Source organism: Schistocerca americana, chromosome 3 (genome assembly GCF_021461395.2).
Source record: "Schistocerca americana isolate TAMUIC-IGC-003095 chromosome 3, iqSchAmer2.1, whole genome shotgun sequence".
Classification (NCBI taxonomy): Eukaryota; Metazoa; Arthropoda; class Insecta; order Orthoptera; family Acrididae; genus Schistocerca; species Schistocerca americana.
In genome coordinates this window covers 695,213,232-695,233,416 of record NC_060121.1, presented here as the reverse complement: position 1 = coordinate 695,233,416, position 20,185 = coordinate 695,213,232, and the positions used below count along the sequence as shown (strand labels likewise).

At 38.7% G+C, this 20,185-nt stretch overlaps 1 protein-coding gene across 2 annotated transcripts in view; it reads right to left on the bottom strand.

The window, feature by feature from the left end:
* Nucleotides 1-854: 854 nt before the first annotated feature.
* LOC124607499 (histone deacetylase HDAC1) overlaps nucleotides 855-20,185 on the bottom strand; it is a 161,080-nt gene continuing 141,749 nt past the window's right edge. Inside the window, exons 9-10 of one of the 2 annotated variants that reach the window (XM_047139883.1) lie at nucleotides 17,165-17,277; nucleotides 855-2,048 (exon numbers count right to left, since the gene is read on the bottom strand). In XM_047139883.1, coding sequence (XP_046995839.1) covers nucleotides 1,978-2,048; nucleotides 17,165-17,277 — 184 coding nt within the window. In that variant the 3' untranslated portion in view covers nucleotides 855-1,977. The remainder of the gene's footprint in view (nucleotides 2,049-17,164; nucleotides 17,278-20,185) is intronic. The other variant, XM_047139884.1, reaches the window with a different exon arrangement.

The following is a 20,185-nucleotide window of genomic DNA, read 5'->3' as shown; positions in this document are numbered from 1 at the left end:
GCTAGCAATGGAAGTAGTGTGCAACACCTGAGCCCTGCCAGAAAGGTTGTCGAAATGTCATGTAAGCAGAAAATGACATATCAGCTGTATACCCAGAGACCTGGATATCATATTTAAGTTTTCCTGGTGAACTGCATTTATCATACTTGAAATGAAAGTAGGAGGGGGGGCAAGTCAATGCACTACAAAACATTCTTAATTTTATTAACTGGCCAGACATATTTGACATATCCAATAGCCACTATCTTACAAGAAGATTAAAAGGAAATATTCTAAAACAACAACACATCAAGTGAGAGAATAGGTGGAAGAGTTTAATGAAATTATTGTGCTAGTGTACTATAGGGAATTCACATGACAGACGGTTGGTTGGTTGTTTGGGGAAGGAGACCAGACAGCGTGGTCATCGGTCTCATCGGATTAGGGAAGGATGTCGGCCGTGCCCTTTCAGAGGAACCATCCCGGCATTTGCCTGGAGTGATTTAGGGAAATCACGGAAAACCTAAATGGACAGACTGTTGTATAATATACATTTCACTTCTTTATACAGATGAGGCCGGACTACTTACACTGTCTGTGCAGTTCTTCATAAACCATATTTTGGTGTATACTTGATCATAAATAATTTATGTGCATTATTACGTCATTTTCCGGACACTTACCTTGAACTTAGTTAGATCCATATCAACATAAGCAACTGGTATCAAATACATATCAGCCCAAAAGGCATCGTCCATACTCCAAAAGAAATCATTTAGTTGCTGTTAACCTGCTTAATTGTGGCTGTTCATATTTTATGTAACACTGTTCTGACAAAATTAATGGAAAAGGTAAAATAAATATGACAAGTGGAGTATGAATCTGATAAAACAATTTATTTGTATCTATTCTAAATTTATATAAATAAGCAAGATAATTTATGGTTAAAACTTCATCTGAACTGTACAATGATATTCCTACTTACAAAGTCAGTCAAACAGACAAGAAAAGTGGTTCCAAAACAACTTGGTTTGTTCCAAAACCACTTAAAATGGCAGTCTGTATTACAGTTTATCCAACAGATAGAAAAGACAAAAATCTGTGTGAATCAGACACCAACTACAGAAGCAAATATTTACATCTTTTTATCAAAAATATCTATTAGCTTAAGTTGGATCACAATGTATCAAACAAAAATAAATGCAAGATCTATTACTTCCAAACACTGGATCCCAGTTTCATGTCTTTCATGACGAGAAACAAATACAAGAAAACAAAAATGACACCAGAGCAAATATATCATCCTGACCTTAAAATAATGTGAAGATATAAAATCCCCAATAAAAATTTATTTCTACCAGTTTTCACACAAAAGCTATTTAAAATAAGACACTTTTCAGAATACTGTCTAATCCACACTTTAAAAAATTCTTAATATGAATTACCGTAGTCAAAACAGATTTGTCGTATCAAAAAATAAGCCTAATTCAAAATTCAAATAAGTCGCAAAAATTTATGAGAAGATAGTGACGTACTGAAGTTGATTTGCATTCATAATCAACTTCTTATGAGGGCACTGGGAAGTCAAATGAGAAGTTTTACTGTGTAGGCAATGAAAAGTACATTTAAAGTTCTTTTCTATAGCATATTTCATTTTGGCAACTGTCTTTAAAAAACAATCACATCAAAAATGTACAAAATAGTCCTCCATGGAGGATATTGCTGACAGAACACACAACAAAGAAAATGAATCAGTGCAATAAAAGTCTCATGAAATGATGAAAATGATCTTCATGCATCCTGGATTTCAAATGTCACCACACAACACCATTCACTTCAAATAATGCAAAGTGCACACAACTGTAGCAAATCGCCTGATGATATTCTTGTTTAAACTGTGTTAGAGAAAGGTTGATTAAATTAATGTACAACTTTGTACATTATGATTTAGTACATAATTATGAAAGCTACATTTCATTATAGTTTTATCACAAATTATCATGGATTCAGGTTTGACTCTTTCTTTAAGTCATCTGTAATTCCAGATTTGTCATCCTTCTCCACTTCACCTATAATTAAAAAATAAAACAAATGAACCTATAATAAAAACAGCACTGTGACATACATAAAGCTAGCTGTAGAGGAAGATGCTGCTACAAAGAATATGTAAAAAATTCAGAACACTTTCAGATTATCAGCAAAAGTTAAACTAGCTTTCTTTTATAGAATATACTATTGCAGAAGTAACAGAGAGAATGTTAAAGTTTGTGTGTAGGTTTTTATGTAGCAAAACAACTTCAAATGCTACAGCTGAATGATGTGTATAGTTATTGTTACTATTATGGCAAAACATGCTATTAGTCTAACTTCTGAATACACCCTCATTATTTGTACATTTATGCAACACCTTAAAAGTATTTTCCTTATGGTACGATTAAAAGTCCATAAACCTGAAAATTTTAGTTTCACATTCTGGAAGCAGGCTCCTGGCTACTGACGATATGAAGAAAGAAAACTACTGTACACAGGTCCTCTGAGCAGAAGAAACAGATGTGTGAAAAATGCCGAATATCATCATAGTTCAGCTATCTACTTACTAATTCACATAGCCCCCCCCTCCCCCCCCCCCCCCCCCCCCCACACACACACACACACACTCAATATCACACTCACTCACTTAGGCTCTTTGCCAATTTTATGTTTGGACTGAGTTGTGGCCTCAGCTCAGATGAGTGGAAAGGATGCAGGAGAGGAAACAAACAGTGGTAGATGGGGAAATGGATAACTGTACATCAATTACATACCACCACCTTGTACTAGAACAACTAAATCAATATACGAACCACACTTGCCTTCTACTCCTTGCCTTATAGATTATGTGCATGACCTGTCATATTTGGCCCTTCACCATCTATCCTGATCCTGCCACCAGCACCTCACAGGGAGAGCTACTTTCAAAACAGTCATAATCCAACTTTGCTGCAACAACTGCTTGTCCATGAAGGAAATACCCCTGTTGTGGTCTTCAGTCTGAAGACTGGTATGATGCAGCTCCCCATGCTACTCTATCCTGTGCAAGCCTCCTCATCTCCAAGTGACTACTGAAACCTAAATCCTTTTTAATCTGCGTAGTGAATTCACCTCTTGATCTCTCACAACAATTTTTACCACCTACACTTCTCTCCAATACTAAATTGGTGATCCCTTGATGTTTCAGAATTAACTATCAACTGATACCTTCTTTTAGTCATGTTGTGCCATAAATTTCTTTTCTCCTGAATTATATTCAGTGACTCCTTATCTGTTCAGCAACACTATGTATCAAAAGCTTCTTTTCTCTCTTCTCTGAACTGTTTATCATCTATGTTTCACCTCCTTACAAGGCTGCAATCCAAGAAAATAACTTCAGAGAAGACTTTAAATCTACATCTGATGCTGACAAATCTCTCTTCTTCAGATACTTTTTTCCTTCTTATGCCAGTCCTCTCTGCTTCGGCCATCAACTGTTATTTTATTGCCCAAAAAGCAAAATTCATCTACTACTTTTGACATCTTGTTTCCTAATCTAATTTCCTCCAAATCACCCGATTTAAAATGCCTACATTCCATTACCATCTTTTTGCTTACATTCATCTTATATCCCTCTTTCAAGGTATTGTCCATTCCTACCAACTGTTCTTTCAAATTCTTTGTCGTCTCTGATAGAATTACAATGTCATGTCCCTGAATTTTAATTCCATCTCCAAATTTTTATTTGGTTTCCTTTACTGCTTGCTCAATCTGTAGAATGAATAATTTCGGGGAAAGGCTACAATCCTGTCTCACTCCCTTCTCAAACAGTGCTTGCCTCCCTTTCGCACCCCTTGACTTCATAATTACCACCTGTTATCTGTACAGTTGTACATAGCCTTTTATTTCCTGTATTTTACCCCTGCTACCTTCAGAATTTCTAAGACTATATTCCAGTCAATGTGGTCAAAAGCTTTCTCCAAGTCTACAGATCCTTTACATGTAGCTTTGCTTTTCCTTTACCGATCGTCTAAGATAAGTCTTAGGGTCAGTATTGCGTTGTGTGTTCCTACATTTCTCCAGAATCCAAACTGATCTTCAACCAGTTTTTTCCACTCTTCCATAAAGAACTTGTGTTAGTATTTTGCAACCAGAACTTATTAAACTCATTCTTCAGTAAAATTCACATCCATCAGCACCTGCTTTCTTGAAAATTGAATTATTACATTCTTCTTTAAGTGTGAGGGTATTTAATCTGCTTTGCACATCTTGCATGCCAAGTGGAATACTTTTCTGACTGGCTTTCCAAAGGGTATCGGTATTTCTATGGGAATGTTGCTTCATCCCAGGGCATTTTTTCGACTTGGATCTTTCAGTGGTCTATCAAATTCTTCTCACAGTATCACTTCTCCCATCCCATTTTCATCTAAGACCTCTGCCCTTTTTATAATATTGTCTTGTACAGTCCCTCCATATACTCCTTCCACAATTCAGATTTCCTTTCTTTATTTAGTACCCGTTTTCCCTCTGAGCTATTGATATTTATACAGCTGTTTCTAACAGGCCTTGTCTTTTTACCTATTTAATCCTCTGCTACCTCCACTATTTCATCTCTCAAAGCTATCCATTCATCTTCTACTGTATTTCTTTCCCCTTTTTCGGCCAATCATTGCCCAATGCTCCCTCTGACACTCTCAACAACCTCTGGTTCTTTCACCTTATCCCGTGTACTTACTTTCCTACCTTCTTGCTATTTCTTCAATTTTACAATTCATAGTCAATAAATTATGGTCAGAGTCCACATCTGCCCCTGGAAATGTCTTAAAGTTTAAAATCTAATTCCGAAACCGTTGTTTAACCTTTATATGATCAATCTGAAGCTTTCTATTGTCTCCAAGTCTCTTCCACATATACAACCTTCTTTCACGATTCTCAATTACGCTCTGTGCAAGGTTGTACCAGGTAGCTTCCTCTTTCTTTCCTTTTCCCTAGCCCTTAGTCTCTTCATCATCACACTTAGTGATTTAGTTTTTGATAGCAAGGAATGTTGTGGCAGCATAAATTCATTGACAGATAAGTAAGGTGTATGGCCCCAAATCAATGAATGACAGAGAATTGCGTAAGTGGTGAGCGCTTTCAAGGACAGACAGAAAATGTTCAAGATGCATCATGATCAGGCTGACCACCCGCGAATTCAGAACATATGGTCAAAGCCATGGAAGAAAATACTTGTAAAGACTGGCGATTCACAATTTCAACTTTCTCACTGAAATTTTCAAATGTGGATAGAACAACTTTCACTAACCGTCTCTTAAAAATTGCAATTTCGCAAATTGTATGCTCGGTGGGTTCCCAGGCTTCTTACTGACAAACACAAAATGGATCCAATGGCCAGCGCTCTTGAGTTTTGGATTGATAGCATAAGGAAGGAGATGAATTTTTAAAGAACAGTATCACAGGGGATGGGACTTGAGTTTCTCACATGACCCCAGAGTCTAAATGTCAGTAAGTGGAATGGCGTCACACAAAATCACCAGCCAAAATTAAGGCAAATAAGACAACCTCAACACACAAGGTTATGGCAACTGTGTGTTGCGATAGACATGAAGTCTAGTTTATGAAGCCAGGGACAACAATAAATGCAGCCACTTACTGCACTGTCCTGACTGAACTTCAATGTGCAACACAGAATTAGCGATGTAGTCTTCTGAAGTCAATGCAGACCCCTTCTGCCATGCGCACCCAAAATCTTTTGGATTGGAACAGACTGCCCACCCACTGTACAGTCCAAACATGGTGCCAAGTGACTTTCCCTGGAGTTTCTCAGCATCAAGTGCTTTGCAGAAGACAATGAGATGAAAGAAGTAGTCGAAGACAGGTTATCTATACAGGAAGCAGAAGTCTATGACTTAGAGAAACAAATGCTTATAGAACTTTATCACAAATGTTTAAACAAATGTGGACACTATGTAGAAAAATACTGAAACATATAAGGATGTAAATAAAATCAGTTTTTTGAAAAAGTCTGTGATGGTTCATGTTTTACAAGAAATCAGACCTTACTTTATGAACAATCCCTACATATTACACTGTAGGAAATACTGCAACCACCCACAAGTTTTTTGAAATGATTTTATTGCACCATTACTTGTTTCAGGCCTGAGCCCATTGTCAAATGGTAGCATTGACTTCCTTACAAGTTTTACATTTGTGTACTAAAATGTAATCAAGTTTTTGTGATTACTTAGTTTTACACTTGTATATGCTCTATACATCGTACTTACTTTATGAAAATCAAACCTCTGTCTTATAATATGCAAAGAATTGCTTTTCATCAAGTAAATACAATGTACACAGCATACGTAAGTGTAAAACAATGCAATCACAAAAGCTTTGTTATATTTTAGCACACAAATGGTAAACCTTTTACAAATTATAAATCACAAAACTTTATTGTATTTTAGGATATAAATGTAAAACTTGCAAAGAAATCAACGCTATCAACTGACAATCGACTCAGGCCTGAAACTAGTAATGGTGCAATAAAATTATTTCAAAATAACTTGTGGCTGGCTGCAGTATTTCCTACAGTGTAATTTATGAAACAGTGCAGGTTTTCTCTAACCAAAATGGATAAAATAACCCTTGTACAATTTTGTTGGATCATATGACTCCTGTGAGGTACTTTCAAATGCAGAGTGCTTTAAGGACTCGTACTTTTAGGGCTCTCTGTTGGGGCTACTGAGCAAGCTCACAATGAACATGAAGCTGTTAAATACAGATCAAAAATAGGTTCAGATTTTACAACTGAAAAAAAAAAAAAAAAGAAAATGTTTTATCTGATAATTCTTAAAGCACACTTTCAGTTGTCATTAACATGTTGCCCCAGACTGGAAAAAGACCTAGAAACAGAAAACTCGCCACATAAAGGGCATTCAAGGGGGCCGTTCACCAAAGAAATAACATTTATTCTAGTAGCAAGATTAGTCAAATTTATAACAATTTCTGTGACAACACTGTTTACACATTCAGAACAATCTTAACATCAGCTGTGTGCCCGACCGAGACTCGAACTCGGGACCTTGCCCGCGAAAGGCAAAGGTCCTGAGTTCAAGTCTCGGTCGGGCACACAGTTTTAATCTGCCAGGAAGTTTCATATCAGCGCACACTCCGCTGCAGAGTGAAAATCTCATTCTGGAATCTTAACATCACTCACTCAGTATTCAAATAATACACGTTCTATTCTCCCTGTTCTGCAGACAAATGTCTTGGCTTGGAGGGGAACAGGCAGGGCAGGCCACAAGTGTGGGAGGGGAAGTAGCACATAATAAGCAGTGAATTTTTGCATGCCGCATTGGCCCAATACAAAACTATTTTTATGAAAATAAGGCCAAACTATATCTACTGCACCCCCCCCCCCCTTTTTTTCAACCTCCGATCACTTAGTATAGGAGCTACGCAAGCAGCAGAAAGTGGACATGCACTGTAGGCTACTGCACAACTCTCGCACTACACACTCCGCCATTGCTGACCTCAAGGCAACAGTCTGTGTTGGACTACAGCTACGTAAACATGGCTGCTGTCATTGTGGCTCCTGCCAAGTGTGAATTATGAAGTGTAATTCCATTTCTGCGAGCAGAAGGGAATAGAGCAGCAGAAATTCATCGGACAATGAGCCGAGTGTATGGTGATAACTTCATGACTGATGGTGTTGAACATGAATGGTGCCAAAAGTTTAAAGATGGGTGAAATGATGTGCATGATGAAGGGGGCCAAGGACGCAAGTCTGTTGTTACAGCCGAACTTGTTGAACAAGTTGACAGAGTGGTTAGAAAAAATTGTAGGTACATAACTGCTTTGTCTATGGAAATTCCGGAAGTTTCAAGATGTGTCGTACACTCTATCATAACCAAACATTTAGGCCACAAATACATTTGAGCTTGTCGGGCTCCAAAAACGTTGACGGACGCCCACAAGTCACTGAATGGCGCCAGCTCTGAATTTCCTTGACCATTATCATGATGAAGGAGAGAACTTTTTGAAATCAATTGTTACTGGAGATGAAACTTGGATCCAATACGACACACCGGGAACAAAACGACAATCACAACAAAGGCTGCATCCAAATTCACCAAACAAACCAAAAAAATTCAAAAAAAAACATTCAACAACAGAAAGGTCATGGCTACCATGTTTAGGACCAAAAAGGTGTGTTGCTTGTAGAGTTTATACAGCCCAGAGCCACTATCAATACCGTTGCTTATTGTGAAACTTTACTACATTTGCGGAGAGCCATTCAAAACCAGAAGAGGAATGCTGACTCCAGGAACTGTGTTGATCCATGACAACACTCGTCCACACACTGCTGGCACAACCCAATGGCTCCTTGAACAATTTCAATGGGACATTTTCGATCATCCACCATACAGTCCGGACTTGGCACCCAGCAACTTTCACCTTTTCCCTGAACTGAAGGTGTGGCTAGGAGGGCAGCACTTTCAAACCAACGAAGATCTTCAAAACAACGTCAATGCTCATTTGACATCATTGGCGCCAACATTTTTTGAAGAGGGTACTGCAAAGCTTGTTCGCAGGTGTGATAAATGTCTCAATCTTTTCAGTTATTATACTGAAAAGTAACCATAGTGAACAAAACTTCTGGTAATAAAATAATTGCTTTCTATGAACTTGTCTTTTATTTACTGCCTACCGGAGGTTTAAAAAATGGCTCTCGTATCATATCACTAACTTGCCACTTGCCGTTAGGGATCATAGTTATTATGATGTTTTGAAATTAAGAAACCCACAGCACTTAATTCAGAGAACTCTGAGTAAAAAGTGTGGTTACTTAATGCTTAATGTTCTGGACTACAGTTCATGTGTTGCTGTACACGAAATGCAGTCATAATACTGAAATTGCTTTTCAACACTAAGTACCGGATCTGAATAAAGCCCCTCTGGCAGCCATGCTATGGGTGACCCATGCCCAAGTTGTGCTTATTTTCCACTGTTTATACTCCTATCATTGTTCTCATGACTTCTTTTCAGGTTTGGAGTGCTATGAACTGGCCTCTGCATGGTGCTGCCATTGTGTGGATGATTCTGAAACTATTTTGTCATTCTCATGGTCAATCCTCATTTGATCAAAACTATTGCATTGACAAGTGTCGCTGTAGTTTCTGCAGGTTTCTCACTGTGCTAACAGTGTGCCGTCCAATGAATATTTCAAAGTTTTTGACCAGTAATGAAGTCAAGAAGCTACTGAATGATCTACTTGAAGACTCTGTTTATGAAGGGGACTTTTTGAAAAGAAACACAGTGATTCTGCTTCTGAATCAGAATAAGTTATGAAAACAATATTATTTCATAATCACCATTCCATTGTTGTACAGAATTTTGCTTGAGAAATCTACTACATTAACTACATTTCCATTGTGTTTTCTGGTGAAATTCCACCTCTAACAGTGAATAATACACTGACACAAAAAAAAAATTAATGTAGAGTAACGAAATTTCAGGAATACATCTGTCCAGGTAAAATATTTAAGTGATTACCACATTGCACGATCACAGGTTAATGTAAGCACAACATAAGCCATTGCAAATGTGAAATGCTAGTACATAAACAACTGGTGTAACATGCGTTCACTGTGTTGCACAGTTGCCAGATATCAGTTTGTGGGATTGAGTTCCATGCACTTGGTCGGTCAATACAGGGATGGTTAATACTGTTAGTGGATGACGCTGAGGTTGTCCAATGACGTCCCGTATATGCTTGTTTGGAGGAAGCTCTGGTGAACGAGCAGGCCAAGGCAACATGTCGACACTCTTCAAGGCTTGTTGGCTTACATCATCAGTATGTGTATGAGCATTATCCTGTTGGAAAACACCCCCTGTAATGCTGTTCATGAATGACAGCACAACAGGTCAAATCACCAGACTGACATACAAATTTTCAGTTATGGTGCATCGAATAATCACAGAAGCGTTCCTGCCATCATACGAAATCATACCCCACACCTTAACTCAAGGTGTATGTTCAGTGTACCTAGCATGCAGACAGCTTGGCTGCAGGCTCTCAACTGGCCTCCTAACCAACACATGGCCATCACTGGCACCAAGGTAGAACCACCTTTCATCAGAGAACACAACAGATCTCCACCCTGCCAATGAGCTCTCACTTTACACCACTGAAGTCACACAAATGGCAGTGGTTTGGGGTCAGTGTAATGCATGGTAAAGGGCACCTGATTCAGAGCTGTCCTTGATGTAACCAGTTTGTAACAGTTCTTTGAATCACTGCACTGTCAATTCCAGCTCAAATTGCCGCTGCACATGCAGTACGACGTACCAGAGCCATATGTCGAACATTATGGTGTTTCCCTCCCGGTAGTGTCTTGTGACCATCAGGAGCCAAGTCTTCTTGCAACTACATAGTCTCATGATCACTGCTGCTAGCAATCATGTTAAGAGTGGTTACATTCCTGCTAAGTCTTTCTATAATATCACAGGAGGAACATCCAGCAAGTGACGATGAATATAGTCCTCAGGTTTTAGGAAATGGATTGAAATAGCTTCTCTCAACAGGGTGGAAGACGTATCTATCTCTCACACTGAGTAATGAACAGTAATCATACTTTTCTTAGAATTCCCTGCAAGGTGTCACAATGTCTTGTAATGTGTCTTACTACACCCAGCTCCAAATATACATTAATTACTAATGAGAGTATTAAAATTTCCATTATTTTGCATATCACTGACTTTATGTCTCCCACTTCTCAATGGGATTATAGTGGAAACTTCCCATATACAACTGTAAATTTGCTGATTTTATTCATTAAGTACAGCAACTCTTGCCACAATATTTTCTAGTCTTCTTAAATAATATGAAAGGTTCGCCTTCAAAATCAAAAAAGATATAGGAAATGTTGGAAATATGAGGAACAATAACTGTGTACCGACACATTTACCTGTTATGGAAATGTAATTCTACTAGCAGAATTTAAAATTTATATACAGTTTATACAAGTCACGATCTGATACCATTAGCCACAATGCACTAATTCAATTGAAGGAGGCTGTGGGAAGGAACAGATTATGGCCTTGAAGATGGAACCACTCAATCATGTACTATAAGTGGGTTATGGAAAACACTGAAAATCTAAATCTAAATGACAAACTAAGGAAAAATATATCTAAAAACAAAGATGATGTAACTTACCAAACGAAAGCGTTGTCCCTTTTTCCCCCTAAGGTAAGTATTTCCGCTCCCGGGATTGGAATGACTCCTTACCCTCTCCCTTAAAACCCGCATCCTTTCGTCTTTCCCTCTCCTTCCCTCTTTCCTAATGAAGTAACCGTGGGTTGCGAAAGCTTGAATTTTGTGGGTGTGTTTGTGTTTGTTAGTGTGTCTATCAACATACCAACACTTCTGTTTGGTAAGTTACATCATCTTTGTTTTTAGATATATTTTTCCCAAGTGGAATGCTTCCCTCTATTATATTCATATGACTAACTTTCCCATCACTGATCACTGACAAGATAAGCATAGTGTCTTACCAATGTACTTGGTACAATCTATAATACGGACAATATTGACAGGAACTTTCTGGATAGAATAAAAGTCCATCAATCAAATAATACATACATAAAGAAAACAATGTTACAAGTTAAAGAAAGAAGACAGATCAAATCTACAGGAATTTTGCAAATTATGTCTTTAGCGTCAATTGGGGTAAATTCCAAAGAAAAGAGTCATGGGGTGAACCCAGATAACTGACAGTAAAGTATAGTAAGTACAATGAACAACAGTAACTATAATCAGACAGTGAATATGGTGATAAACAACTGTGGTTAAAGGAACAAGGCACTGCCTATAGCGATTATTATAAATCCACAACAAATTTTACATTGACTGTAGTTAATCGCCATTTGTATCTTCATACTGTTGTAGGCCTATTGCGATTCTAAAGCATTAGACAAGTTACCTCTGGCACTTTCAAAAATTATGGTAATCAACATTGTAGTGGACTGCATGCATACTGAAATCCACATTAGTGGGTACTATCTCAATGTTAAAGCAGACGGAGGTATACCATCCAGTTTGGTGCAAAGAGCATCCACTATGGGTGCTCTCCTCCAATCATGGTCCCACGTCAAAAGATGAATACAAATTGTTTGATGACCAACGGTGTCAGCAAACTCAAGAGACAACAAAAGCAAAGGACTACACCACATGGCACAAGGAAGTGATTATCTGACCACGTGATATCTTCAGTTTGTGCCTATCTGCAACTCGGCATCTGCGCTATATGGTGAGTAGCAACTATCCTTTTCATAATACTGTCACTATTCAATCATGGATTTTCCACTGTTTGTTATATGGGGAAGTTGTGTGATTAGAGTAGTGAGAGTCTCTGTGGAGGGTTTAATGAGGCAGCAGGGACCACAAACTGCAACAAGCACACTATAGTACTCCTCTCTACACATATCGTACACTGACACAGACTGCCATTACTCTTGAAATATGTATGTTGTAAATAGAAACACAAGGTTCACTGTTACACCATTAGTTCAAATTCCACCAGAAGCTTCTTAAATTCATTTAGGCTGCATGGCAGTATAGCTACTATGTGAATAGTTGATGAAAAGCTCTTGGGTTTCAAGCTGGGTGGCTATGTTAAAATAATGCAATATTTTGATGACTGTCACACTCATGATCTTCTGGTGAAGAGTAATGATATTGTGGATATTGTAATAGTTATACCAGCAGTGCACCCCCGCCACCTAGCTGCAGGCAACCGGGTACTCTCTGGCCCATGAGCAGGGAGGTGGACTAATTGCAGTGTGGGGATAGTAGATGCACCAGAGGCTGTGCTCGAATCTCAATTTGGAAATTCTGGAAGTATCTCACATGTCCAATGGTTCTGGGCATGCTCTCATCATATCACCGCTAGTGCAGGATTACATGCTGCTGATTTAAATTGCAAAACTTCATCCCCACTGACCAGGTTTTCATGCCTCCTTGTTTCTATTGATTCCTTTATAATGTTGCCCAGTAGCTGGTGGCTTGGCATAGAACCTAAAAGTCAAATGTCTTGCCTTTTTTTTATGGTAAGCCCTGCCATCACCAATTTCTCTACGATTCGCTGCGGTACATGCCTCACATACCCTCACAGCACTTCGAGATACAGCACTGTGTTTGCCTGATGTATTGGAGCCACATTCACAAGAGAGGCTGTATACCCAAGGTACATTTAGTCTTAGTGGGTCTTTTGCAGAGCCAAGGCACTCTTTCAACTTAAGAAGTTGTCATAAGACTATTTTTTATGCTGTATTTCTCAAGCAGCCTCACAATTTTGTCCAAGAGTGGCCCCAAGTAGAGAAAGAAAGTTAGTCCCTTGTCTTCTTCCTCTTCTTCCCAGTTTGTTGCATCTTTCTTCTTGAATGCATTATTAATCTGTGCTTCACTGTACCCATTTTAATGGCCGCTTCCTTTGGGTGTTTTAGTTCAGGTATGAGGCATTCCTAGTTGCAGATGAGGTGTGTCCTATGTACCAGAGTGGCTACCACTGTCTGCCATAGCACTGGACAGTGGCAGCTCATTGCACGGAAGTACAGTTCTGTGCGGTTCGTATTCCTATACACTGCAGGACCCACCATACCACATGCCTTCTTTTTCAGGCCCAACAAAGGGAGACAACAATTTTCCTTTATTTACAAACAGAATGCATTGTTCTGATGGCTACTGTTATGGTAGTCCAGAAATTAATCCTACACCTGTCTGCCATGGTCTCACACCACGATAGTATCGTCGACATAGTGGAAGTAGTGCTTGGGTTTTTGGCGAGCAGTTTGAAAGGCCATCTCCTCGAAGTGTTCCATGTAGATTTACAATCTCAAGAACCTGTGGGCATGTAGATTTACAATCTCAAGAACCTGTGGGAAGCCCACAGCCACTCCATCCTTCTCTTCATAAAAACTTCCATCGTATCTTAAGCAGGAAGTCAGTACATGTTCAAAAAGTTTATCTGTGGCTCAAAATGTTGAGTAAGGATCACCAAGGAGGTTTGAAGAGGTCCTTTTGTGAATAGTGACATATGTCTAAGCTCATGAGCAGATCATCTCTTTGTAGTTACATGTCTTCAAATACTTTCACGGAATCAGCAGAGTTCTTCTGGTGGTGACTCATGTGTCCCACAAGGGGTTTAGTAGCATCGCCATATATTTGACCAGTCCATAATCATGCAAGTTGATGGTGTTAAGTATAGACTGCAAAGGAAACCTCTCCTTGTAAATTCTGGGAAGTTCACAAAGGCACTGTGGTGTCACTAGTGCCCTGGAATACAGCCACTTGCTCACTTTCTCTGGCAGATCTGAGCTCTTAAATAGAACCACAGTTTATCCGGTCATTGTCAAGGTTAAATCCTTCTGGAGTTTTTTGTGGGCCAGGTCCTTAATTACCATCTGAATGGTAATACTTTCATCTCTGTCAAGTTAGGGGACTTGTGTGAGTATTCCCTGAAGAAAGTCCCTAAAATTAGTTTCCATTACATCAAATTTACTTTTACACTCCAACTTCATTGTACACATATTCATTTCTGTGAAAATAGTGGTGTCTTAAAATTTGGAAACAAGTCAGGTTCGATTCACACTATCAGACTGCTACAGCTGTACTTTGTACTCAATAACTTCTGCTGTTCTCTGGTAGTCTGGAGGTGACAATAAGCTCTACTGTAGTTGCACTTGCAAGCAACGGTGCTCATACCAAATCCAAATCACAGGCTTTTGGGTGGAGAATCTTTCTTGCATATCACTTACCCACTCATAGGTACATTTCATCTAGTTTGTGTATGTAACTGCAACATTCTGCATGTGGATCTACAGCTTTTTGGCAGTAACAGCTTTCATTCACAGCTGTACAACTGCCATTTAAATATGTAAGTTTCTCTCTGTTTTTTAAAGAAACAGTGGCATGATGTAAAAACTTACTGGAGCCTATTTTTAGGACCATAACTTCACTGCACTAATTATAGTGCACCCTTTGACATTACACGAAAGACAATGCAATCTTCTATTGCCACCTTCCACTTGTCAATAAAAGAAAATCTGAAATCATCCAACATAATCCAGATATTTATTTTTCATGGAGCTCGTGGGGAAGTTACAGCAAGGATCTCTCTTGTCCTTTGAGTCAAGTACATCGTCTGTCCACTTCCGTCTTTCAGACTGTGTGTACAGTACTTATCCCCATATCCCACATTGTTGCCAATTTTGTCATTAACTGCCAGTCAGTTAAGCTCCTAGACTACTTCAGCACCTTCACAATAGCAAACTAAACCAACTCATCACATCATCTTAATTGCTTGGTAAATTTGAAACCATGCCCATCTAGTATAACACTTCATAGCTTACAAGTTATCATTAACATGGCACATTACTAGAAATGCATATTCAAAAATGATTCTCCTGTTTCACATATGTTAATGCGCAACGAAAGGTCAAGTCCCTATGTACACTATCTGGTAACAATCATTAGTGTCTTAGGACCCATCATCATCGGTGCCAAATTGTCCACACTAAATATCACACACAGCCGAACAGTTTAAATCACTCTATCCAGTGACAAAAGAGATGGAACTAAGCAACTCTCTATTCAACTGATTAAACAAAAAATTAAATTTACAGAAGAACATTACACACTGCAATAAGGTTTTCAAGATCTTACTTCAAATAATTATTATAATTTTGAAATCTCTCCAAAAGCAACAGCTTGAGACCAACACCACAGTTCACGACTTTTCAAGTACTCTCACTGCATGCAAAATGTTGCCAGCTGCCAGTATGAGCACAAACTTTCCAGCTGCCATTAAAAATAATTAAATGAAAGAATCTGCAAATGAATCACTCCCAACCACAATGTAATTATGGAAGTCCATAAACAATAATCAGACAAAAAATTTGAACTGAATGAAAACATTTGTTAATGCAACAGGAGCATCTACTCACCAGCATAAAACAGTAACAACTAGAGCTAGTCAATTAACATCCAAATTTAAGAAGAAAGTATAATCTTTTTTTCACTTTTTAATATATATTTTATCTTCAGAAGAGAGGAACAGGTAAATAAAGGTGCTAAAAGGAAAGAAAAGTCATTCCTCTTTTGGCAGTAGATAGGTAAGCAATATTTCTTAGGATTCAATTTTATTTCTGCTTTAGCCAATTCAATGAAAAAATGACTACTGCACTGACAGGCTATAATTAACTTCAAACTATTCGTCTCCCAGCAAGTTGATACAGCTAACTTTTACATACACTATAACAATCAGGAGTACACAAGAGAATCTGCAAAATGGTTAAGGAAGAAATCCAAAGCAACACTCACTCACAAAGTACTTCTTACGATGAAGAATTCCACATGCCAGTTGTCCACATGCTACCCTTACACACCACCAACTTGACATCACAGGTAACCTTGATAAAACTGTACACTCATGTATAATGCACAGGGATGGAAATCAAGATCCATAATGGAAGAGACTGTAGCAGACTTTTAAGTCTTTAAGGTATACACAGATGATTCATCTGAAAAGAACTGTTCAAGAACCTATATTGATGTTCTTGCCCATTAAGCTATTTTTACTTGTCACAAACATTTGACTCAGCTACATATATTTTCAGTGGTGACTGATCCAGTCATCACATTCTTTCTTCCATGTCTGTTAGTTCTGTAGGACAAGTGGAAGAGTATTTGCTGAGTTGGGAATGAAAGTAACAGACAAACTTTCTGTGACAACTGCTCAGATGGCTCAATCGGAAAAGCGGAGCATGCTGTTGCGAGTTTCACATTAAGATTTAATCAATGGGAAATACAGAAAATATAACGTACACTTAGTTTCAAATTTGAAATTAAAGTCAAATCTGAAAGAGTTAAGTGTTCTTGAAACGAAAAATTAGTGCAGCTTTGCTGTCAGAAATTTAAGAACAATTCCAGTTTCCCCAGTTAAATGAATTTTTCCCCTGGTTCATTACCGGTTTCATACTCGTATAATAAAAGTGTAAACAAAGCAAATTTTACAGAAATTTGCTAATGAGGCAGCAAGATGCAAACATACTATAAATTTGCATTCAATAATATATTACATCACATAATTTCTTGCAACGCATTTAAAATTACCTTTTGTCTCCATTTTTGTGATATCATCTGGTTTCGTCTTTTCATCTGGGTCAGGCTTTTCTGTTTTGGGCTCCAGTTTGTCAAGCCTAGGTCGTTTCCTCCCTTTGAAGGATCTGAACAAATAAAATAACTATGTTACATACACACATCACTATGTTGCAACTTTTTTATAATGTGACAACATGAAAATATAATACGGAAATTCTTAAAACTGCAATGTGCATAATGTTTGGTTTTTCAACTGTTTATCTGATTCTTGGCTTTTTCAAAGTGTCAGAACACAATGACTTACAATGCACTGAGTGCTGTTCTCAAAAGGAACAAAAATCTGCACTATTCTACAGGTATCATGACATCTTCACTTATTACTCAATACAGAACAAATGACCAACATAACACACCTCCTTAGCACTGTAGAAGCAGTCTGTTAGGACAAGAACAGTATTTTGATTGCTGACATTTGCCTTTGGAGACAACAACCAATGAGCCAGCAAACTGTAAATGTCTGGGAAAACTTTTCAGATCCAACAGAAACAAACAAAGAAGCATGTGGTTGACAAGTTTTCAGCTGAATAGCAAAACCTAAACACACTAGGATCCTAATTCAAAAACTTCTTCAGCAATTAAAACGGGTGACGGTTCACTCTCTCTATTGTCCACATTCGACATCAAGTGACTTCCACATTTTTCCTGAGATGAAATTACTGTGTGAACAGTGTTTCACCACAAATAAGGAATTGTAAGGCTGTGAGATACGAGAGCTTGGCAGAAAGATCACAAGAATTTTTTTACACAGGGCATAGGAAGGTTGTTATACACTTATCACCAATGTTGATATTCAAACTTGTTTTAATTCCCAGTCCTATACAAGACTGAAAATAGAAATGGCTCCGAATATATCTTGCATCTTGCAGTAGAAATTTCATTGTTATAGATTTAAGGACAGATTACCAGGATTCCATTGTGAACCTTTACCCTCCCAGTCAATCTCTTACCTACTAAACTATAACCTGACTCAAGGCTTCAAAGTGTCAATCTCTCTCTTAATTTCCAACCTCTGGCACACTAGCCCAGTAAAATATGCGAGAGTTTTTATGGAAATTGGAACTTAGGGAAAGAAGAGATACTGGCACATTCAATACATGCCTGTATAGTTTATAGCAAGAGAAAAGGGATTTGAGCTAGTGTACCCATTCAGTACACACTACTGATCTGTCTAGTGACTTAATAAGGCAACTGTGTTACATATTCAGCAAAAGCCATACAAACACACGTGGGATGGAGAAGGTTGAGGCTTAGCATTCAGAAAGAAAACTTTGTTGAGTGTGTGAGTGAAAAACCTGGAAAATGGTAGATCCACAATCTTCAAATTGGAATGAAAGATTTTCATGTGCCACATACAACATTGTTCCAAACTGTTACCGACATACTAAATGATGGGAAACTGTCTTCAAATTGAGTTCTAAAACCCTGGATTGTATTTGAATTAATATCAGAGGCGCACTGAGGAAACCATCTGAAGAGACACTGGTTTAATCTAGCACTGTCCATGTGGACAAGAGGGTGTGTGTGTGTGTGTGTGTGTGTGTGTGTGTGTGTGTGTGTGTGTGTTCCCATGGTGTGGAGAGTCAAGACAGCAGCAAACGAAGTTTGTCACACAATTCCCTTTCTTCCTTTATCCTATACTGACTCTGCCCTTTGTTTCAGAGATATGGACTTTTTAGTACTGGTATACAATCAGCACAGGAGAAGAATATCTTCGAACCAAATCTTGGAATTGGCATGTCTGTTGAGACACAAACACAATGCAATTGGAAATGAGTGGCATGTGCCTACAGCTGACCTGACTCCATACACCTTGTGTTGATGCACCTGTGGAGGCAGGCAGCAAGGCTGAGAGGGTAGCATGAATAGTGGGCAAGTTTGTTGGTACCTAAATGGCATCCCAACTGTAGCAGCATCAAAAGAGGCCAACACTGATCCATGTGCAACCACATGGAATTAACATGGGTAGCAACAGTTTACCAGTTGTAAATCTGCACAAATGTACATATGTGCATGCATCGAAGATTGCTACTGACAGTGGGAGAGCCTAGCATTGGTCCACTGGTAAATCACTGCCTACTTCACGCTAGGCAGTCCCCAGACAATAAGGTGCTTGCCTGTCCCGGCACTGATTATTCCGTTTGGGTGTATGCAACACTAGCATTGATAGCAACATATAACATCCACACTATAGTGTAAGGCTTCCTGGACACCTGTGGAAGCTCTCAAGATCCATGCAAAACAGCCATCAGCAACCTTGAACTAATCAGGCTTAATATTGCTATACCAACCTTGAAGGAAACCAGGCTACCAAATGATGGTTCAGTACAGGAGGAAAATTAAATATTTTTTTCTGGAAGACAAAGGACACTGCGAGTCTCAGACAACAGTGTCCAATTAGCTACTTGCATGATCCATTGAGCACCTTTAAAAGCCTAACTGGGATCTCAGAATGCATTATGACTTTGCATTTGTCAACTAGCAGCAGAGCAATAACACTGAGAGCTGTATACACACCAGTGCTGACCTCTACTGCAGACATAAAATGACCAGATTTTTGAACATCTCAGTGAAATGGTGCAGGGTCTGCACCCTGTGGACCGACTGTGCATTCTTGGTGACTTCAATGCCCATACTGTATGTGATTCTGCTGCTTGGCCTGCTGCTTGGCCAGACTGCATAGCTATACATGGGGTGAGGAAGATGAATGAGAATGGTTTACTGCTGCTTGAATTTTGTGCCAAATACCACTTGTGTGCCACTAACACATACTTTAAATACAAGGTGAGTCACAAGGTTTCTTGGCTGCACCCTTGCTCCAAACATTAGTATCACCTACATCTGATTTTAACTAAGAGGCAAGTGCTCTGGCATTTTCTTCACACATGCTCCTTCCATAGCACTGACTGATACTGATTATACAGCAATAGTGACAAAAGTGCACTTTGTGCTTAACACTTTCAACACTGTCCTCTT